The sequence below is a fragment of the Pteronotus mesoamericanus genome, unplaced genomic scaffold, assembly GCF_021234165.1.
Source record: "Pteronotus mesoamericanus isolate MK-2021 breed Mesoamerican mustached bat unplaced genomic scaffold, CSHL_Meso_final scaffold_99, whole genome shotgun sequence".
Taxonomy (NCBI): domain Eukaryota; kingdom Metazoa; phylum Chordata; class Mammalia; order Chiroptera; family Mormoopidae; genus Pteronotus; species Pteronotus mesoamericanus.
Genome location: NW_026555330.1, coordinates 6771212 through 6793767, shown reverse-complemented (window position 1 = coordinate 6793767; position 22556 = coordinate 6771212). Strand labels below are relative to the sequence as shown.

Here is a 22556-nt window from a genome sequence, read left to right as displayed (position 1 = left end):
CCGCGGACTCAAACTCTGTTGTCTATGCTCAGATTCAAGTGTGACAAGCTCACCCTGAATTTCCAATAAGGCTTGGATCCCATTCCTCTTGCATCAGCTCCATCTTCCTACATCGCTTTCTGTTTTTAGAAATTTTGGACCACAGTCTGGGTGGAACTGCAGATGGAGCTGTCTGGGTATGATCTGGCAATCCTAGTGAGCAGTTTAGTGACCCAGATCAGTCTTTTCTTGGCCCAAGAAAAGATTGCTGGCCTTCCCACTTGGACTGACAGCACATTAGCCCCCCGAAGGCCAAGCCTGCCTCCCTTTGTCCCCTTCCAAAGTGTGCGGTCCAGACTCAGTGCACCGAGAGTGTTCACTTAGTGTCGTCGATCAACTTGGAGTCAACCAAATGAACAATCTAGCAAGAATTACAAATAAAATCAAACCCTGTGCAATGTCGGCTCCTTCTTCATCATGTGTCCCTGTTACCTGCAAATATTGGGGCCAAAATTCCAGAGCTCATCCCCAGCCAGAAGAGACCAGCAGAAGTGATGGTACTCAAGTTCGGGACTGATGTGGCTACCGCTAACTGGCTACATTCATTTAGACAGACCTGAAAACACCTTTTAGTGTGAGAATACATGAGATATAATATACATACACCCTCTAAATATCCCAGAGTTCCACACAAACAGAAGTTTCCTGCAGCATAAAGCACTATTCAGATGTGGATGTTCATCTCCTTCCAATAGCATGAGATATGTGTAACAATACTACATGGGAACTAAAGATTAATCTAACTATCGATCCCCCCCGCAAAATCCCAATGGATAATTCCATACACGATCCCAGTAAAAATACCAATAAGATTATTTTTTTACTCAGCAAGATTACTCTAAAATTCCTATGTTAATAATAACCAAAAAAGCAAATCCAGGAAAATTCATAAAAATAAGCAAACAGGTAAAAGTAATATGGGAAACCTAACCCCAATGGTTAACTGAAAGTACTGTTTTATTAAGCATATTAAGACTAATTAAAATGATGTGTTAATAGTACATGAATAAATAAATCAATGGAATAGAATAAAAAGACCAGAAATAGACCAAATGCATGAGGAAATTCAGAATATGATGAAGATCACATCTCAGATCATTTGGGGGAATGGTTTATTCAACAAATGATATTGAGACAAGCTGGTAGCCATGTAGATGAAAATATAATTGGACCTATTTCTCACTCGCTCCTCATATAAAAATCAATTCCAGATGTGTCAAAATTTTAACTGTAAAAAAATCATTAAAGTACTAGAAGAAAATATGAAAGAATCTAAAAAATAATCTCAGAATGAAGCATGTCTTTTGAATGTATGACACAAAGCCCAGAAACCAGAAAAGATTGATTAACTTGACTTAGGAAATACCATTCAAAGACAAAGGAGACAAAGGAAAAGACTGGGAATATTTGCAAAGCATGTCATTGACAAAGGGCTGATTTTCTTAGTATAGTAAGAGCTCCTCAACGATCAATAAAAAAGAGGGGGGCAAAGGAGAAGTTTTGGGGATTCACAGTACAGGAAATATAAATGGCTGTTACACATACGAAGAGATAGTCAACTAATCATTTCATCGTAAGATAAATAGTGATGAGAACTACAATTAGATATTTTCCAAGATTAGCAAATTTCACAGTGTTTGCTAACGAACTGTGGGCGAGACTGTGGAGGACCCACACACACGCATCACTGAGCAGAGAGCAAGTTGGCACAACCACCACAGAAGGCAACTTGGCACCTACTCACAATGCTTGAAATTCCCCCTCTAGGAATTTATCCCACTGAAACGTGTGGGAAGCCACCTAGGGAGGGGTCCAGAACAGGTGTTCCTAAAGCGTGCCACTTTGGCGTGTGGATTATTTTGAGCTGAAGTCAATGGAGACCCTGCAGGTTCACGAGAAACTTTTACCTCTTCCTTAAAGAATTTAAATTAGAGCTCTTGCTTATAACGAGAGTTATCACCAGAAATAACTTTTTATGACCTACTTCTGTGACAGGGCAGACACCCAATTACCGAATGTCCGCTTTTCTTATCATCCTGCGAGTGACGTGCCCGCCCTCAATGCCCTGTGGAGCCCTTCCTTGTACCTTCTTCGCTCAGGATGCCTTAGATGCCTCATTTCCTCTTCCTGCTTCTGAGCCTCACATGCATGTGGGGTCTCTGACTCTCTCACATACATGGGGTTCCCGTGCGCACAAAATTAAATTTGATTTTCTCCGATAGTCTCCTGTCGAAGGGTAGAGGAAAATTCCTCCCTCCCCAACACCTATGTAATTTTCATTACAGCGGTCATAGAATTGGCTAACCTTAGTGAGGCTTATGATACTCTCAGTGGTATCTAAGTGTTTGGCATGTATTTACAGAATCCTCACAAAACCAGGTTGCAGTTATTATTCTTGTCATTTAGATCCAGGAATGGAGGCACAGAGAAAGTGAAGTAACTTGCCCGAGTCCACCCTGCAAGAATGTAGTGGCACTTGGACTCGAACCAGGTCATCTGGTTCCAGAGCTGGCACTTTTACCCATCATGCTCGACTCTCTGAAACAGGGGCAGGCTCAGGAAACTCTCAGTGTCTATAGAGAAGAGACTGGTTGACAGAGTACAATGTAGCCATTAAAACGGAGGAGGCAGCTCTTTGCTTAGGTTGTAAGAAAAAAAAGACCTCCAAGTGGTATCGTTGAATGAAAGGGGTGTGCTGTTGAACGGAATTCTGCATATTCTCTATTCACGTAGAAAATACCTGTGTGTGTGTGTGTGTGTGCGCGTGCGCGTGCGCGCGTGCATGCACACGCACACTTGTGTTTGTTTACAGTTAGTGTGTCTCCCAAAGGAAACACTGTCAACTGGTCTTAGTGTCCGCCCGCAACCACTTGATAAAGAAGGGACTGAGGGGCAGATGGAAGGACGTAGGGTTTCCCTTAAAAGCGTGTTGTAATGTTAATGCTCTTCCCTTACCTATCGAGGTCTTCAGGGGACTGATTGCCAGTGCTCCCTTTCCCCATCTGAATTCTGAACCAACTGAGAAATAAGAAAGAGGACTCGGCAAACAGAGAGCAACATTTCACCTTTATTATAAACCTAGTCCCCGCTGGAGAAGACAGCGTGCCCTGGAGCTGCTCACACGTGGGCTTCAGATGGATGCACCCCGTGTTGACAGAGCTGCACCGAGCGAGGCAGCCCCCCCACCCCGCCCCTGCCGCACAGCCAAAGCTGTGCTCACCTGCACCCATGAGTTTCCGAAAAGGTCATGTGCTCTTTGCAGGCTGCACCCAAAAGATTAAAAAAGAAAGAAGAAGGGCAGAGGAGGTGCACCCAGCTCCTCCCCCCAGACTCACACCACACAGGTCGCCCCACCTCTGATGGGGTGTGGGTGTCGCTGAGGAATGCCACCCCAAGGGGGCCGGTCCCCAGGGGAGGAAGCGGGTTTGGGGAGCGGGGACCACCCTCCACAAACCCCTTTTCAAAAAATACATTAAATAATGTTTTTAAAAATCAAAGTAAGGGAATTAAAGTTCAAAGGGCTGAAATAATTTACCCAAGACCACAGGCAAACTTGAAACCCAAATGCCCTGACTTCAGGCTCCTGACATCTGGGCTTCGCCCGCCCTCCCCCGCTGCTCCAGAGCCCGCAGAGGGGAAGGGAAGCCAGGCAGGTGAAGGCAGGGCATGAGCACGAAGCGTGTTTTCTCGGAGACAGAGCAGCTGCTCCTGACAGCTGGCTTTTGAGGAGACAGTGGAGTCAGGGGCTTGACCAAGGAGTGGGCCCTCTGTGGGAGCACACAGGTCTAGCAGAAAGCCCGGCAGGGAAATAGTCTTGGGAAGAGGCCAGGGCACCTTTGAGCAGCCGCCCCAGGAGGGCAGCAGAGCCCCTGGAGCGCTCTCCTCCCTCAGGGTGGCTGTGGGAGGAGCTCGCGGCAGGGGCGGGGATGAGGGGGGGGGCGGGTACTTTGCTCACTCTCAGCTCTTCCCAGACTCTGGGCTGACACCCAACAGTTCCACCAACCCCGAGGACAAGGATGGAAGCCACACCAGCTTTCCAGGCAGAACCAGGAAGCTCGGGGAGGGGGTCAGCCTTGTCCCACGGGCATCCACGTGTATGCAAAATAGCAGATGCATTGGTCTTCCCTCCGCTGTCTCGAAGCTTCCCATTTCTAACAGCCAAGCCCTGTGTTTACAAAGTTCTGTTTTTGTCTCCCCATTATGAAGAGTAGTGTGCAACTAGCCTTGCTGGAGAATGAAATGAGTGTCTACAGATTAAAAGGTCTTTGTAGATAAGGGAGGAAGCAAGGCTTATGAACCCTGGATCATAGAGGCCGAACAAGCCAGATAAGGAATCTCCCAAGACGTCTAGCGATGGCTTCGTGTGTCACGGGAGACGGTTGTCTATTCTCTTGCCTGGTGCTGCAGGAGGTCCTAGCCGAGCCCAGATTGGGTTGCTATTGCAGAGCCCGTGGGCTAGTGGTTCCTCCGTGTAAGTTCAGTGCGTGGCCCGCAGGTGAGGGATTGGGGTTGTTTGGTGGCTCTGAGGGATAAGACAGCCCTTTTGACGTTTGATCTGAGGTTCTGGGAGTAAGGGGGACTGGCTGTACCGAAACGCGGAAGATGCAGGAATGGGACGAGGTCCATACTCCCTCCCCTTCCCATCACGCTGTTGACTAGCCGTGAGCTCCCCACCGATGGAGAGAGGGGTTCCTGAGGGTGGACACTGGAGGAGCTGTGCTCACGGAAGGCTTTGTGATGGCCCGGACCTACGTGGGCAGGGCGTGTGCGGAAGCGAGCCAGGACCGCACGCCCTGTCCCAGCCCCGCTCGGACCAGGGGCCACCTGAGTATCCTCAGCACGGACACGGGCCAGCGCCCTACTGGAGGAGGCCAGAAGAGCAGGGTTTCTAGGACGGCAGCAGAGGCAGCAGGGGGAGACCCTGGGAACTCCCTGAAATAGCAGAAGAGGGGCGACCTGGGGAGAGAGGGTGTAGACAGGCAGAGGGAGCTAAGAGCTTTGGTAATTTGGGCATTAATGGCAATATAACCTCGCTTGCACCCCTAGCAGCTGATGCCTTGCTCTTGATTTGTGCTCCTGATCTGAATGAATATTTCATTTAAGTGTTCGCACTTCGGTTTCTCATCGATCGTCCGTCCCGCCTGGTGGCAGTTACCCGTACGAGACAGTCTTTCACCAAGAGAATCAGAGAAGAACGATCTAGCCCATCTCCCTGGTTTTGGGTCGGACAGCCTCTAATACCAGTTCAGGAGTAAATTGGAAAATTGTACTTTAAAAAGAAACTTTTCCAGAAATACTTTTCCAGTGACATCCCGGGAGAAGTTAGTCATACTTTGGAGTTCATTCAACACTGGTTAGAAATTTATTGGCTCACAAATGAACTACAAGTGTTCTCCAGGGCCCCCAACCAAGATTCTCCCCTCCTCGTGTGTTCTCCGACAAGCCTCGCTCAGGCACGGCCTGGGGTGGCAGCTGCTCTGGCTACCGCTGTTCTTACCTAGCGGCCGAGGAGGGCCAGTCGCCATGATGATTCTATGGAGCCTCACTTTACTTATAAACTAAATAAAAGAAATCTTCAGTCACATCTGTCCAGTTTGAGCCATTTTCCTTTGGGGTCAGGACACACACGGGAGGGCCTTCCAAGAGCTGTTTACTTTGTTGGAAACAAAAAGGAAGAGTGGAGTTGAGATCTAATGCCCACCCCTGGGGAGCGCTCCTGCGGCCCAGGTCTCTCTCATGAAGCCTTCCCGGGGATAGAACACCCCAGTTTGTTTTCAGGGCTGAAATCAGAGGTCGCGGCTTGGAAGCTCATTGACCGGGCCAGCAGGAACGCTCAGCACCTGGGGCTGGCACTTGCCTCTCACCGAGCTTCAGGGTATGAACGTTTCTGGGCGCTTTCAGAACCCGAGATTGTCAAAGCCAAACAGGGCCCTGATTCGGGCCGCCACGCTGCCACCACCTGAGTGAGAGGAAGCAGGCTGTGCTGCTCCTAGCGAAAAAGGAACAGGGTTGGGGCCCCTTGCCACCACTTTCACACGTCTCTCCTTTACTCTCCTTGCTCGGGTTGACGATTTCACTCTGTGTGTGTGTGCATGTGTGTGTGTGATAGCTTGTCTCCTTCCCCTTCTGTACTATAAGCTCCAGGGAGACACATACTATTTCCTTAGCCCATCTCTGTATCCCCAGCATCTAGCGTGGTCCTTGTTTACTGGATGAAGGGATGGGAGGTATGAATGAGAAATCCTGGGGAGCATGAGAATGGGGCCCTCAAGTGCGGAAGGAGAAAGCAGCTCGAGAAGTAAAACTGTCGCCCATGCTGTTAAAATGTCGTGCTTTAAATGACAATGGTTTTTGCAAAAACCCAGACTACGATTGTGTCCCAAGGGAGGATGCCTTGGGCAAAACAGAAAGATGTTGCTTTGTCACCTGCCCCCTTCTCCAAGCTCTCAGAGAACAAAAGGCCAGGAATTCTGGGGAAGCCAGTACTCTCATTTCTCGGGGCTCCTGCTGTGGCCCCGGGGCCTGACTGTCACAGGGACAGCAGGAGACCTGTGGCCTGAGCTTGGGGTTTCAGATCCTTCTGGCCGCAGACCCTTGCGTTTCATTAACAAGAGTCTCCAGGTTTGTTTCTCCTGTTCTCTGAAATGTTGTTTTTCTACATTTTCATAGCCAGAGGACGCTGGAGTCTGGTTTGTAATTATACCTACAGTCTTTCCATTGCTCAAGCTTTTCTGTGGCTTCGGAGCATTTAAAAAAGGAAGGAGGAAGGAAGGAAGGAAGGAAGGAAGGAAGGAAGGAAGGAAGGAAGGAAGGAAGGAAGGAAAGAAGGAAGGAAGGAAAACTATTGGCCAAAGAGTGGCATTTGTGTCTGGTGTTCTTTCTACCCTGGGTCCACTTGAGAAGCTGGCAGAATCCCCATGTGGTGGCCCTGGGGACTTGAGTTTCTTGGATGCCGCCCCAAAGGAAAGGTGGGCAGCCCCTCATAGCCCCTCCTGAAGGGAGTCCCTGTTCTCTGCTTAGCAACGGGGAGCCCTAAAGATCAGATGGATGAAGGGCACAGAGCTCAGGGCAGAAGAACCAGGGAACAAACCTACCAGAGGTGTGGGGATCACAGGAGAAGCTTGGCTGGTTTTCTGGCTTCTACTCAGGCCTTTACCTGAAATCGCCCGGAGGCAGAAGGGGGCACCAGCTTAAAGGCTGCTCCTCCCAGGACCCGGGACTAAGGTCTCAGCTCTTGGGCCTGTCCTCTTCCCCTGCTGACCCTTCTCAGAGCGCCCTTTCTGTGCCTGCTCACCTAAGGGCCCCGAGCTCCTTTGACGGGAGGCGCGGCTTCTAGTCCCTCCAAGTGAACAAAATGTTTCACACAAGGAGTAGGACTGCCTCCCAAATTGTGGTGCCCGTGTGGCTGTCTCGGGGCCTCCCTCCTCCCTCCTCCACACAGCCCTCAACTTAGGAAGGGCGCAGTGCCCTCTCTGTCACCTCTCACGGTACCTTGGCCACCAAGAAGCAGAGTCTCCGCAGGCTACCAGCCAGCTGTGCTGGATCCCCGGGGTCCCGGCCACAAGAAGAGGCTCACTCCCTCACTTGAAAGCTGCTCCCTGACCCCTGGCCCTTGCCTCCCCCTCCCCCAGCTACCGCTCACCTCCCCTGCTTCTCTGACTTCTCCTCCTTTTGAACAAATGGCTGATGATGGAGATGATCCCCACCCCCGTGACCAGCACGCAGAAGATGAGGATAGATGTCCTGCAAGGAACCACAGACAGTTTTACATCCCTCGGAAGAAACCGCCTTTGGCGCTCTGCTTGGGAGCCCCCGCCCCACCGCCGGCTGAGCTCAGCCCCCTCTGCCCCAGCAGTTGCAGGGGGGGGGGGGCCCAGCCCTTGGACCCCACTTCCTGGGGCCTGAGGGGTGTGTCTGGCTGCGCTGGGCTGGGCCCCTTCCTCAGAAACTAATCAGGGACCTGAGTAGAAGAATCCAGCCTCAGATTGGCCAGGCCTTTGAAGGGGGGACAGGAACTCAGGAGTTAGGAAAAAAAAAAATGCAGCACAAAGGGCAGCGCGGGGGAGGGGGCGAAGCAAACCCCGCCCGGAGCAGCAGATAGGAGACACAGATAAAGGCCTGCTGAGGCCCCTGGCGGCCTCTGAGGGCGGCCAGCATTCCTGCCCTTGCATCTACAAGTCACTGCTCTCTCCTTATGATGAACTCTCCTTTTTCATGAAAACAGTGACAGGGAATTTTTGCTGCTTTTGATCAAGAGCCCTCAACTATAGCCTTTTGAGAGAAACCACAGGGTCACACCGAAGAGCCCAAGCTGCGGGGGAGAAACAACACGCAGCCGAAAGTGGTAGGTGCAGGTCCGCGGTCATGCTGGCTTGTGGGCCCCCTCCCCGCCCCCTCCCCGCCCAGTGGCTTTGCCTCCCAAGTTGCTGCTCACCTGGAGTGATCAGCCCGGTGCAGGACTCTGGAGGCCCTGCAGCTTCTGCTCTTGTTCCCTGAGGGCTCTGCGTCAGAAAGGATTTGTTGACTATCGATCCAGGCCCTTGACCAGGCCCACCCTTTGCCTCTTAATCTCTGCACCTCCGTCGTCATTCCTTCAGTCCTCAGAGACTGATGCTGGGTCACGCAGAGACACCAAGGACAGCGGTCTGCCCCTCCCCCGCACGGGGTGAAGCCCGCGGGAACAAGTGGGCGCTGATATCCAGCCCCTACTCTGCTCGCTGGGCCACACCCTCTGCCACTGACCAGGCTCCGCACGCCAAGAGTGGGGTGCGCCTTTGCAGACTGGCACAAAAGCCCTGTGCGGCCTGAAGTGGCCCCTGGCTAGGGAGCCCCAGGCTGAAGGGCACCAGAGAGCCAGCCCTGTCCTTACAGAGCTGATCAACAGGTGGCACAATTGCTACCTTGTGCTTCTGACAGCCGCCGAAACTGCATGGGAGGAGTTCCCTCCTGAGCACCCATGTTGCCAAGACTGGGGAGGGGGTCTGTGTTTCCTTTAAACTAAAGAGCACATTTAGGTAGGACCTTGCTCATCCTGAGCCCACAACTGCACCGTTAAATAAAAGCAGAACCGCACGAAGGAGAAACACTGCAGGTGCGGAGGATGCCACGCATGCAGCAAATGCCCGCGGGACACACGGCAGGTTGGTCGAGTGTGAGCAAGCCTCTTTCTAGCGCCAGGAGGAACCTGCCCACAGCTCCCCTTCCGCCCCCTGGTTTGTTTTTGGGCTGGCCAGGTGCTCTGGGTTGTGACAGACAAAGACATCCCTTCTAGAAATGGAAACAACGAGGGACCATGGGAGAAAAAGAGAGAAAGCCCCGTGCTTTCCATGAGCTCTCTGCCCAGGAGGCAGGCTTTCTGATGTAAGAAGGTCATTGGAAAGAAGGATTCTGTGAGCCTCTGGAGATCCTTGGCTTTGCTCTCCTGCTCCGCAGCCACAGACTGGCTTGGGCAGACCCCTCCGCCCACTGACACGCACCAGCAGCCTCCTGGTACAAACCGTGGCCCTGAGAACAGGACGGGTGCTGACCAGTTTGACCAGGATGTTTGTCCCTGTCAGTTATGAAATCGTCTAAGTGGACAGTTTCTGAGGTCACATTTTGGGGTCCCTTTTTGCTGCTGTGGTCACCTCTCAAGAAATGCATCTTCAAGATTCTAGACCTGTCAGGCTGGCCACGGAGCACGGGGCTCATTACAAGCTCAGCAGCTCTCTGGCCAGCCGCACAAGGCTCTCGCACCATCAGCCCTGCAGGCCTCCCCAGGGTCTGTGAACAAGGTGGCTGTGGGGGGAGGGAGGTTCCAGGAGCACCCCGGGGCCCAGGCACCCACTGCTTCCCCCAAGTCCAAGTTAACCCCCAGCACCACCGGCAACCACCATACTTTAGGGTGAAGGAGAGAGCCTCTGGAGATCCTTGGCTTTGCTCTCCTGCTCCGCAGCCACAGACTGGCTTGGGCAGACCCCTCCGCCCACTGACACGCACCAGCAGCCTCCTGGTACAAACCGTGGCCCTGAGAACAGGACGGGTGCTGACCAGTTTGACTCTAGGGGGAGCCTGAGCTGCTGCTCACTGGCTTCAGCGGGCATTTCCCACACCAATGAACAGCCGTCACTGTGGGGTGCCCCCAGGTAGACCCCTGGCGGGCCCCTTACCCTTCACAGGCCAAAAGTCACTGGCGCGGGCTTCGCCGCTATCAGTCACAACCAGCTCAGTGAAGTCCATGTCATCCCGGGCAAAGTCCCGCTGGATGCCGCACCAGTACCAGCCCGTGTCCTCCCTGGTCAGGCAGGACACAGTGACAATGAGCTGGCTTCCCGTGTCCCTTAGGGCCACGCGGCCGGTGCTGTTGGGTGTAAAGGCGATGATATTGCAGTAGTCCCGGAAGTAACCTCGGCACCAGTACTTCGGGTGGTCCTTGTAGTGGGCGTCGTAGCTGCAGACCGCAGACGCTGTGTCCAGCACGAAGTTTTCCTTGACCTTTTTGTCCATGACCATGGCTTCTGTCAAAGGACACATGCACAAAGAGGGAGGAGAGGGTAAAGGGGGGGTAAATCGTAACGGAAGGAGATTTGGCCTGGGGTGGTGAACACACAATACAACATACAGAGCATGCATTATAGATTTGTACCCTGGAAACCTATATAATTTTATTAACTAATGTCACCCTAATAAATTCATTAAAAAAAAAACAACACGCGCATGAAAACACCACTGTCCTTTTAAACACATTGCAGCTTCTACCCTCCTGGAGGAAAATTAATTAAAGCATTGGAGGCTAATTTTCATCTGTAAGGGGTGGCACCTGGTATGGGCTGAGAAGCACCCTCTAAAATTCATACGTTGAAATGCTACCCCCAGTACCTCAGAATGGGACTGTACTTGGAAGAGGGAACTTTAAAGAGGCAATTAAGTTGAAAAGAAGCTGATAGAATGGGCCCTAGTCCACCATGACTGTTGTCCTTATAAAAAGGGAGATCAGGACCCATGACAGAGGGAACGACCATGCGAGGACAGTGAGAAGGTGCCCCTCTGTGAACCAAGGAGAAAGGCCTCAGAGGCCAAACTGGCCAACACCTTGATCTTGAACTTGCAGTCTCCAGACTGTACGGAAATAAAGTTCTCTTGTCCAAGCCACCCAGCCTGCAGAGTCTGTGACAGCAGGCCTAGCAAATGAACACAGCCGCCCTGCAAAAAAGTCTCCCTCCCCGGGGGCGAAGGGTGGGTAAAATGTGGATCCTGCCCTGCAAGAACTGAGAGGCCTCCCGCCAAGCAGCGGTGGGAGGCTTGAGGAACCCGGGGCTACGGCCCCACCACCTTGGCCCCTGAAAAAGAAAGTGGAAAGATCTGGGAGCTCCTGCTGGCCGTATGGGGCTGAAAACAGGGAGGCAGGCTCTGTCCTTAGGGACCAAGAACTTCTTATTTCCTCCCTGCAAGCCCAGCATGGGGACCTCTATCATCTCAAGATATTGCACAATGAGGAAGTCATGCAAGCCACATCCAGCTGGATGGTGGCTGAGGAAGTGTCCAGGCATGGAGGAGAGATGGGGGCAGCAGCCCGTCCAGGTCTCAGCCCCCAGGGGGGCCCCGGGCCCCCTCCAGTGCTGCCTCCCCTATAGCTCACGGTGAGCAGGACCAGCCTACAAAGCAGGCTTGTGTCTTTGATATCAATTTATATTGTATGATCGTTTGTCCTCATATCAACCCCACGAGGAAAGTGGTGTGATGCTCAATTTACAGGTAGGGACGCTGATCCAGAGACATGCAGCAACTCTCAAAGGTCACATGGCTGGAGGGCGGCAGAGCCAGGGCCAGCCCGGAGCTCAGAGACTCGTCTTTGAGTCAGCAACAGGCAGAAATAGGAAAGTCCCATCCTCATGCATCTGCACAGACACTTTTAAGGGGACAAGAGGAAAGAAAAGAGGAACTTAAACTAAAAGAATACAGAGCCCTCATTTAAGCTGAGGATTTCAAATTTCCCACTGCCCTCTAATCAGACCTAAGGACAAGAACTATTTTCTCCTCCTTTTATTTCCCCGTCCCACTCCTTCAGTGGTTCAAACTACTTAGTAGGAGAGGAGAAGGAAATGCAGGTCTCCGGGAAGCTGGGAGAGCGGACGATGACCTTCCCCATGTCTTACCTGAAAAGACAGTCAAGGAGAGCAGAATGAAGAACCCCATGACTGCGTGGGAACGAGCCTTCAGCTGGAAGGGTGAGATGTACCCAGGGATCTCAGGAATCCTGGATCTGGTTAAGGGAAACAGGTGTCTTTGAGCTTAGGATGGTTTTGTCCTGTTGGGAGAAACCAGGGAAAAGGGAACAACCAGTTAATCCAGGCTATGCACCCACATACAGTATCCAGGTTGTACACCCACGTGCGGTGTCCAGGATGGACACCCATGTACGACGGTGTCCAGGCCGAGCACGTGCGGTGTCCGGGCCGCTGTGCCTGTATGTAGCATCCGGGCCATGCACCCAAGTACAGTGTCCAGGCTGTGTGGCCTTGTATGGCGTCTAGGCTTGCACTGCACAGTGTACCTCATCGGCAGGATGCCATTCATGGACATAAACTTACAGAATAAAATGGGGCAACGGAGAAAATTCTGGGCTTCCTGGCAGAGCCCTAAACAGGAATGGACAGTCCCATCCCACATAAATCTACCTGGCACAGAGCCCTGCACACGCACCCCTCACTGGTACACACTCGTGTGTGCAGCTGTGCCTTGCCCTGCCAGTGTTCCCATATCGCTAGAGGCCATCCCCCTGGTCTGTCCACTGTGCTTGGAGGCCCAATTCTTCTTTAGCTGAGAGGAAGGCTAGTAAGGAGGACCCCAACCTCCCTGGCCCCCGAGGGGACGCCGAAGCCTCCCTGGGGGTGGGTGAGGGGTGGACCATGACGCTGTCGGGAGCAGATGAGCAGGCCCACAACCAGCTCAGGAAACCAGCACCTTATCTACAGCAAGAGGCCCAGGAAGCCAGCCTCCTGTAAGTCAGACTGGCAGGAAGTCAGGCCGTCCTCTCCGCCAATAGCCCACACCACCAAACAGCAACCCCTGTAAACAATCAGCCCCGCACGGCCAGGACTTGGTAACAACTGATGGCTCCCCTTGTTTGTGTTCTGCTTCTGTCTTCGCACCCACCAGAGGAAGTCAAATGGCTCCGCTACCAGCACCCAGGAGGCCCCCTGTAGTCAGCCCGCCAGCAGCTTCCCCGGGACAACAGCCCCCCCGCCAGGCCCCCCGAAACCGCCCTTTCTCCCAGCACAGCGCACACTCCTCTGTCCACCTCTGTGTCTCCTCCAAGACGCAAGGGACGGCGCTGGCTCCCCTGTGGCCGTGAACTCAGAACAGATAGCCTTTGCTTTTCTCTGTTGGTCTTCGCTTATATCCATAGCTGACTTGATTTTTTAAAATTGGGTGATTAAACCCAGCTACTTAACATCTATCTTTGTTGCAGTGAAATCACACGTGGGCAGAGGAGGCGGCCTCGGTTTTGTCGGTTTTGTTGGGGCGGTCTTTTCACTTTATTCCTTTAGAATGAGAGCCCAACAGCCACCCTTTCCTGCTGAGCAGAAGGGAACCAGCCAGGAGATAAGAGTCAGGAAGGTTCTGTGACGTTATCTCAAAGCCTGAAAGCTGGGGGCACCTCACGCTGCAACCCAAGCTCCTCACCCATGATTCTCGGTTCATTTGTTTTGAATTCACCCCAAAGAACATTTTCGCTTTAAGGGCTTCTTCTGGAGGATGAACACCTTAGCTCTGGAGATGCCCATTTGACAATGCCACGTCCCCCGCCCCCCCCAAAATCTATTCCATCAGGAAGAAAAAGAAAGGAGAGAGAGCAGGAGGAGAAAGGGAGAAAAGAAAGCAACGTTTTTCTGAGATTCAGGAGCTAGAGTGGCTGTGATGGCATCTGAGGACCCAGGACAGGCGGCCGTTTTGTTTTCAGGAAAACGATCACTTTAAATCAAATTTCCGAAAAGGACTGGGGCTGAGTGTTGCAAGAGCAACAAAGTTCGAGACTGTAAATTAAGCAGATTGTGGGAAGATCACCAGAAAATGAAAACTAACCAGAACTTCCCTCAAGCTGCCCGCTGGGCAAGGTGGCTCTCGGACAGGACAGTGGGTCAGGGCCACCGGCAACCCCGGAGCAAACCCAGGGCCTGGTCATGAAGGGACATTTGAACTGAACACACACATTAGTTAGGAGGGAAGCCTTGAAACGAACAAGGGAATGCCACTAAGAAAACAGCTGGGGAGTGGGTTGAATTCTTACGGAAAAACAGCCCCCAAAATGTTGGACGGGAGAGTGTCAGGAGTAAAGCCACCCCCCACTCTCAGGGACCCACAGGAACTGGGGGGCTGTGTTCGTCTTCTGCCCCCAAGTTATGATTGTGAGTAATGCCAGGAAGTGGGCAGGTGGGGGCGGTGACCCACTCACACTTCCCAGATGTGTTGGTTCTTCCTGGGGTGAAGGGAGGAGGAACAAGGCCCCTTCCCTGAAATGTTAACCGGATGAGTATGGTTACCAGCCTCCAGCCTAAGGAAGGGGTTAGGATAAGCTTTCCGGACTGGCTAAGAATTAATTTTCTAATCGATTTCAGTACACGTGTCCTCTCTGACGTGGTTTAATTGAAAACCCCATCTTGCTGCTCTCAGCGAGTTCATGTCTTTATTGTCTTGGGAGTGAGAGTCCACAGATGCAGATTTGGATAAACCACACCAGAGAGACCACCTTGAATCTCCAGAGCTACGCTCGGTATTTGAATGATGAGACTTAAACTCTATCCCTGCCAGGTGTCCTGGGTAATGAGAGATCAACAAGAGGAACTAAGGCAAAAACAAACAGCAAATTGTACAGTAGGTGAACCTGAGAGTTTGGACTTTGGGGGAACTCCACGTCCCGCTCCGTGTCTGAGAACAGGCGGTACGGAGCCGAGGTTCTCTCATCAGGCAGCAGTGAGATCTGGTTCTCCTCCTTGTTACTTGTGTGACTAGAAAAGCTCCCTAACCCCTCTGTGCCTCAGTGCTTTTGTCTGCAAAAGGGAGCTAATAATACTGGTGGCACCTCCCTTAAAGATTATCAAGACCTAAAAAGATAACATATGCAAAGTGTTTAGTACATAGAAAATGCTCAACAGATAATAACTCTGCACTGTCTCTTCCCCCGCCCCCTACCCCCTACTCCTATTACAATGAAACACCAGAGGAAATATTAAGACTTAGCTCTACAGGGAGAACCATTCTTTCTCTCTCAATCAATGAATGGATCATAAAGTTGGCAAATGCTCTCTGATCAGCCTGGATTAAAAAAAGGAGCAGAGTGTTCTGAAGCAAAGGGTGAGGTGCCCAAGATTCACACAGGTGAACATGTCACATGGTTCCAGGTGGCAAGTAAGCGTCAAGCCCCACGTGACCCTTGCCCTCATCAAAGAGCTACACTGTAGGTGGCTATCATCTTTTATTTATTCAAATACATTTGCAGGTGAATTCAGTAGTTTAAGCACCCCCGTCAACTGAGTTCCCTCCTTCAGTTCCCACCGTCTCCCGGGCATCTGCCGAGAGCAGGGTTCTCTCCTTACTTCCACCTTGGAGTGGAAGTGTGTCCCCATCCTGTATGCAAGCAGCCCCAATGGGGCCTTTAGTAAGTCAGTGAGGTATCCTTCGGATTCCATGACTTCTGTTTGAGAAGGAGGAACACAGGCAATATTAACAATAGAACATTCTCCTCAAGTCAGTCATCAGCAAATTGAATTAGAGAGGAGAAACAAACAAAAAAAAATCAAATTTGAGGATGAGGGTAGTAGAAGAGGTACACCTGGGGCCAGCCGGCCAAACGCCCCCCACCCCCACATCAGTAGATGGAATCGAAGATGTGAAAGACCTCGGCCCAGGTGGATCGGACAGGAAGTGTGTGTTGATATTGAATCTGAAGACCAGTGAGACAGACAGTCACTTTTCATGGGTAACTATTAAGAAATCCGTTCAATATCTGAATCCAAGGAATCAGAGGGCTGGCAGGTCATGCAGGCTTTGAGGATCAAGAAATAGGTTTCCTTGAACTTTTTTATTTTGAAAGCATAGATGACAGGATTCATCATGGAGTTCGCATGGGACAGCAGGATACCCAAGTTGACCACCTCTGTTGGCACCTCCCCTTTAAAGTGGATGATACAGTTGATGATGGATATAGGCAGCCAGGACAAAACAAACAGAAAGAGAACCAGAAAGAGAGACTTGGCTGTCTTGAACTCCCGCCCATAAAATACACCTGTCTCTTTGGAGCTTGAAGAATTCTGACTGAGCCTGTTCCGGATGACACAGAAGATGTCAATATAAATGGCACACATGGCCGCTAGGGGGATGAGAATCCAAGTGAAGAAGCTGAAGTAGACCATGTAGTCCATCCTCATGACGGAGATGAATTCGCAAGGAATTAAGGTCACATTTCTGGACAACTCTGAGGGTGTTCTCTTGTTCCAGCCAAACATGGGGGTCAATCCCACCAGGAATGACAGCAGCCAGCAAAGACCCAGGGCACACCATATTCTTTTTTGAGTGGTGACCCTCCTGTATCTGTTTGAATGGAAGAGAGTGGGTGAGTTCACAGTCTTTGCTAAAAGATGGGGGAGAGAGGGCTGGTAAGGGGAGAGAGGGAGAATGATGGTATTCTATGACCATTTCCACAAAATTCTACTGGACACGAAGACAAGGTGAGCAGGCAATAATTCGAGGATAATCCACAGACTTCTCTGGGGGCCCTTTCTAAAGAAGTACAATCTATAATGGATCAGGAATATGCTACCTAGGCTCAGGTGCTTGCACACTCCACTCACGAGTCCATTTCTAGCCCAAGAATTCCTCAATTTCTGGGAGGTAAGCGTCATCTAAGTCTCCTGCGATTGCCTCCCTGGTGGGAAATGATCACAAAGCATGTTTGCCCATACCGTTTTGTTTGTTGTGCTTACTTCTCAGCACCAATGTCCTTTAATTATACTCTGCCTCCCTCACACCCCCTTCCCCTTTGAATGCCCTGCTTCTGCTATTACACGGACACCCACCCTTGGTGTCTGAGTGACATGAGTCCATGGTGTTGGGAAGGTCATGTTGAAATGCTTCCAGGACCATAAAAAGCTCATCCAAAGAGCATTGCCATTTCTCCTTAAATCATCCTTCCTGAAAACATTCTCCAGACTGCAAGCAGAAAACTCACAATAAAAAACTGGGTATAGTTTTTATGACAATCTCCATTTCATTGAGGATAGTAGTGAAAATAAGTGGTATAGTTACCATTTCTTGAGCATAGACTGTGTGCCAGGCATTTTTTCTAAGAGTTTTGCATGTGTTAACTCAATATTATGAGGAAGGTACGATTATTGTCCCATTTTATAGGTGAGAAAAACGACTCGGACAAGTTACTTGTCCAAGTCCAAGCTGGAAGTGATGAAGCTCAAATTGCAAAGAGGTAAGGCTGGGTCCAGAGCATCTTAACTACTCTGCAAAGATGAGGAACTGGAGCAGAGAAAGTTCTATCACGTGCCCAAGATCAGATTTCAAGATCTGGGATTTGAACCCAGGCTTGTTTGTACCAAAAGCTCTTCTATAGCTCCCTCACCCCTGTTCTTCTCCCACAAGAAGAGAGAAGAAACCTGAGACCGATGTAGTCAGGACACCTGAGGAATCTGATTTCTCCATTTGGAGATCTGTTCCCTTCACTTGGTCACAGGAAAGAGGGTTACTACTTTGTGCAGTGGAGAACTTTTCTGGTCCCTCTTCTCAACATGGAAGAGGAAACAAAGTTAAAACAACTTTAAAATAACCTACATTTGCAAAGAACAGAAGCGTGAGTTTATCTCCTCTTACTCTTATCTGTCTGTTCTTTATCTTATCTAGTAGGAGCCTATCATTTCTGAAAGGCAAGAGCATTTTTTACTAATGAAAGATGCATCAAGCTTTTGTCACCATTAGCTCCTCTGGCTGATAGAGCAGGCACTCCCTTAGTCATTTGGGGGCGGGGGATTGCACTGTTCCTTGTGCCTGAGTCTCAGCTCATCATTGCTGACCCCTCACATGCCAAATGGTGAAAAGAACATCTTTCAAGTTCGGAGGCCAGTTTGGATTTGTTTTCACTAAAAAAGTCTGGGACCTTGACTTTGTAGCCCCATTTCCCAGACACGTCTCTCCCTGGCCCACACCACCCATCCTTGCGCAGGTTACCTGACCGTGAGCTTGACCCGCAGGTATCGGTCCACAGCAATGGCTAGCAAGAACAGGATGGAGGCGTGCGTGAAGACCAGCATCAGGCAGCTCATGAAAAGGCAGCTGTAGAAGTGGATGGTGATGCCTAGGCTGATGACAATGGCCAAAGGCATGACCAGCACCCCAACAGCAATATCAGCCAGGGCTAGAGAGACGATGAAATAGAAGGTGGTGGTATGTAGGCTGGGGTTCAGCTTGACCACCCAGATGACCAGCACATTGCCCACTATGGCGCAGAGCCCGATGACAACCTCCATGGTGATGTAGGAGATACTGATAAACTGGGTGGTGCTGTTGGCAGACATCTTGGTTTCCCTGAAGAGCCTCCCAGGTGTCAGGTGCACCAACGGGATCCGTGTGGGCCAGTGAGTGCCGCTCTTGCTGGAGGTCCAGGCACAGCAGTAACCGTCTCACTCACAGCTCAGCCATTCCTCCTCGTCTCTGTTGGGGTGTCCTCTCAGAAGACCCTCTCTTTAGAGAGGGCCCATCACAGGGCAATCAGTTCTGGCCCCTGTGCCGGCCACACATCCCTGGTTCCCGAGAGCCTGGCGGACAGTTCTACATGGGCTGAATCTGAAAGAGCTGTGGCACCTAGTTCCCCAGAGAGATGCACTCCAGGACTGCACTCCGCCTTCTCCAGTCCTTGAGAGCTAATGAAGCGCCATCAAGATAAGCAACGCTCTTCAGGGGTGTTTCAGGAAGTGAGATGAGCCAAGAGGAAGCACAGAGCCAGGAACGCTCAGCAAGAGGATGGAAAGGACTGAGGAGGCGGGGGAGCGGCACGGAGAAGGCTCAGCATTGGTTCACGTGGACCGGATGTGAGCGCAGTGCCTGGTGGGAGAGAAGCTGGGAGCACTGGATATGTAATGGTTTCCTGGTCTGGCTTTCTGCTGGCTTAGCAAAATATCCCGTGACAAAGAGGGAAACAGAGACACGGAGGCACAAGAAACAGACTCTGGCGGCAGGCCCCTCACCTTAGCCAGAATTTACTCTTCCCGGTGCGTGTAGCGTAGAGACAGACTGTGTGTTCCTCCAGACTTCACATACTGAATCTCAGGATGATAGTATCTGGAGGTGGGGCCTTGGGGAAATTACCAGGCCAGAAGGATGGAGCTCTCATACTGGGATCGGTGTCCTTCCGAGAGACCCCGCAGAGCCTCCCCACCCCTCCCACCATCCGTTAACCAGAAAGCGGGTCCTCCGAAGACATGGATTCCGCCCAAGCCTTGATCTTGAACTTCCCAGCCTCTTAAACTGTTAAGAAATAAATTCCTGTTGTTTATAAACCACCCACTTTTTGCTGGGCAGAGCTGGACCCCAGCCTTTTATCAAAGATTTTTTGCCAAAGCGACAAACGAAGATTCTCTGCCCAGATCGAAACCTCAGCACCTCCTGTCTGCTGCCCATTCTCAGCCCATGCCCCACCACGCCCTCGCACTGGTAACCACGCGGGTCAGATCTCTGTGCAGAAGAGCAGGGCAGCAGGGTGGCCAGCCATGCAGAGAGGAGGGAAAGGGCACCGTGTGCTCGTGATCACAGGGCATTCCCTCCTCCCCTCATGCCCTAAACCCTATCCCCACCCTGCGGGAACAGGTGACTTCTGCCTGGGAATCAGGCCCTTTCTCTGAAGTTGTTCACCTTGTCTCAGCTCCTGGGAACCAGACACTCAAAGGCAATTGCTATCTCTGGCCACCTGGTGCAGTTGCTTCTCAGTGCCACCCAAAGGGGCTCTATGTATTATTGATTTGAAAGAAAGAGAGGAAGGGAAGAGAGGGAGAGAAAGAAAGAGAGAGAGAGAGAAACATTGATTTGTTGTCCCACTTATGGGTGCATTCACTGGTTGATTCTGTTTTTCTCCCCCACCAGTTGATTCTTGTATGTGCCCTGACCAGGGATCGAACCCCCAACCTTGGCATATTGGGACGACATTCTAATCAAATGAGCTACCCATCCAGGCCAAAGGGGTTATTTAGAGAAACAGTTGAACCTAAGCCTGCACAGTGGGTTTAAGGGCTTGTCATATCTATGTTAAAGCACCAACCTATGTACAGCCAAAAATAAGTCGGCGATAACCAGGTATTGTTCTGGGACTTCCTTACGAGCACTTTTCGCAGGGGCCCTGGTGAGCGGCCTCGCCCGGGGCCGGCCAGGGTCTTCTTTAGCAGTTCTGCTTCTCCATCACCCACTGTCCCCTGCCGCACCCCAGGCAGGTCCACATCCGTCTGAGCGCCTCGCTCGTTCCTGCGAGACTCACCCTGTGTTCCTGCGCAAACTCTGCAGGCCTCTCTGACCGCATTCCCTCGCTCTAGCATCTTCCTGCGTTCACTGCGCCCACATCCCTGCACCAGCTTCAGTGTGGCCTCTCGCAAATGTCTCCACTGCAACCGCTTTCTTTATCTCTGCTTCAGAGAAGGAAGTCGTGGAGAGTTATTTCTGAGAGGCTGCGGGCTCATGAAACGGCCGTTCCCACTCTCCGCTGATCTTTGAGTCTGGATGAATCACTCTAAGAATTGTACCCTCCCACCCAGTGCCAGTTTGTGAGAGAAAGACCCTCTGCTGGAGGGACAGCCACGTTGGGTTGGGGGGTTGGTGCCGCTGAAGAGTAGCCATCCTGCGGGTGTGGCAGCCCCGGTCTCCTCTCAGCCCAGCCTGCGGTGGCCGAGGGAGGAGGGGCCCAGAGTGGAGCGCAGGCAGGCGCTGGATGCTCGAGGGCCGCCCGGACGATGGACAGCTCCTGCTTTTAGAAAGACATCGGACTGTGGGCCTCACGTGGCTGTGGGCCAGAAGCTGGGGGGAGGGGAGGGTGGCGGGCCCAGGAGAAGAGCCGGAGCCCCGGAGCCAGCCCCCTGGGAGAGGCCATGGGGACCCAGGTGACGGCTGGGGCCGAAACCTGGCTGCTGCGTTTTTAGATTCTTGCTCCTTGCCGCTCTTTGTGCCCCGCTGAGTCCTTTTGGAAACAGCCCCTCTCGGCTGAGCGGGAGAGGCTAAGGTGAGGTTTTTGTCCAAGCTCCAGGCACAAGAGCAGCGTGGTGGGACAGGGTAGCCCGTGGTGAGACAGTGACGCCCGGGACAAAGGAGAGGCCAGGGACACACTTGGGGCCACTGAACAAGCTACCTCTCCTCACCTGGGATTTCCGCTCCCAGAATTCTCTGGGCAGACCCGGGGACTTCCTCCCGTGAACAAAGGAAGCCCTTCCTCACATTTTCTGAGTAGGCAGAGTCCGTCGCTGCTTGTGGGGGTGGGGGGTGATTTTCGAGGGGTGGGAGAAAAGGCTCTGACAGTTGCTTAACATTTTGGCCTAGGATGGGACCGTCAGTGTCCTTTGTCTTTTCAGCAAAGGGCAGTAGGGGAAAAGTGGACAGAGCGGCCACTGCCGCTCTTGGCTAAGTAACGTTCCTCATCACCTCATTAAAGACCACCTCAACCTCCTAACCCAGCCCCAGAGGCACGCGCCGCCCCCAGCCTCCGTGTGACCCCCGGGGTCAAGTCCAGACTCCTCGTAGCGGTGGACACAGCCCTCAGCCCTGGGGTCTCCAGCCCCTGCAGCCCCCCGTCACCTGGCTCCCCCAGAAACCTCCGGCCTCCATGCCGATCCCCCATGGCCTGTGGCTGCTCTCACTTCCTCTCCCTTGTGTGCGTGCTCTGGTAAGGCCGCCCGCGAGCCCTTCCCCCGCCTTCGCCTAGAGAACAAGCCCTGCTCCTTCAGGACCGTTCTGAAACTGGACCTTGAAAACAAGGCCCCAGACGCCGCCCCCTTCTGGGCTCCCAACATGCTGTGTTGGCCCCGTCAGCTCTGGGGGGCAGGGGCCACTTCTTTGCACGTCTGCATCGCCAGCCCCTACACAATGCCTGGCGGGTAGAAGGGCTCCATCTAATTAATGAGAAATGAGTGAAAGCGCCTCCGCGGGCCAGGGGGCACACACTCAGCTCCGGGCCCCAGCACCGATGAAGCAGCTCGGACCCGAGCAGCCCTTTCCATTGTCACAGCTACTGCATTCGGCATTGTCCTTGCAAGTTCTTATTTGATGCTCTCTCATAATCAAAGAGATTCCGTCATTACTGCTGAGCTAACCGAGGCTCAGAGGGGTTAAGCTACTTGCCCAGGTTTGCACAGCCAGGGCACGGCAGAGCTGGCATTCCCACCCAGGCTCCCGGCTTCAGGGTGCAAGTCCTGGACCGCGGCCTTTGCTGCCAGCAAGTGAACGACCTCGTGACGCTTCGGCAGGTACAGGGGTCCCAGGTCGGATGCTGTTGTGTTACCAGT

The 22556-nt window shown here is 52.2% G+C and overlaps 1 protein-coding gene across 2 annotated transcripts; it reads right to left on the bottom strand.

Annotated features, from left to right (window-relative positions):
• Positions 1-5649: 5649 nt before the first annotated feature.
• Positions 5650-18891, bottom strand: ADORA3 (adenosine A3 receptor). Of its 2 annotated transcripts, XM_054564695.1 has the most exons (7): positions 18250-18891; positions 12174-12280; positions 10188-10535; positions 8474-8540; positions 7682-7782; positions 7134-7195; positions 5650-5692 (listed from the first exon to the last, which is right to left on the bottom strand). In XM_054564695.1, the coding sequence occupies exons 1-7, from the start codon at positions 18594-18596 to the stop codon at positions 5690-5692; spliced, it is 1035 nt and encodes a 344-aa protein (XP_054420670.1). In that variant the 5' UTR covers positions 18597-18891; the 3' UTR covers positions 5650-5689. The 2 variants fall into 2 exon arrangements, with proteins under 2 accessions (XP_054420670.1, XP_054420671.1); XM_054564696.1 differs by lacking the exons at positions 5650-5692; positions 7134-7195; positions 7682-7782; ... (1 more) ...; positions 10188-10535; positions 12174-12280 and adding an exon at positions 15953-16608.
• Positions 18892-22556: the final 3665 nt, after the last annotated feature.

Coding starts and splice junctions, on each gene's coding strand:
- ADORA3 (XM_054564695.1), bottom strand. CDS start 18,596: ATGTCTGCCAACAGCACCACCCAGTTTATCAGTATCTCCTACATCACC. Junction 12,281..18,249: donor CGGGTCAAGCTCACGGTCAG/GTAACCTGCGCA, acceptor TCCCTTAACCAG/ATCCAGGATTCCTGAGATCC. Junction 7,783..8,473: donor CACCGGGCTGATCACTCCAG/GTGAGCAGCAAC, acceptor GGTTCCTTGCAG/GACATCTATCCTCATCTTCT.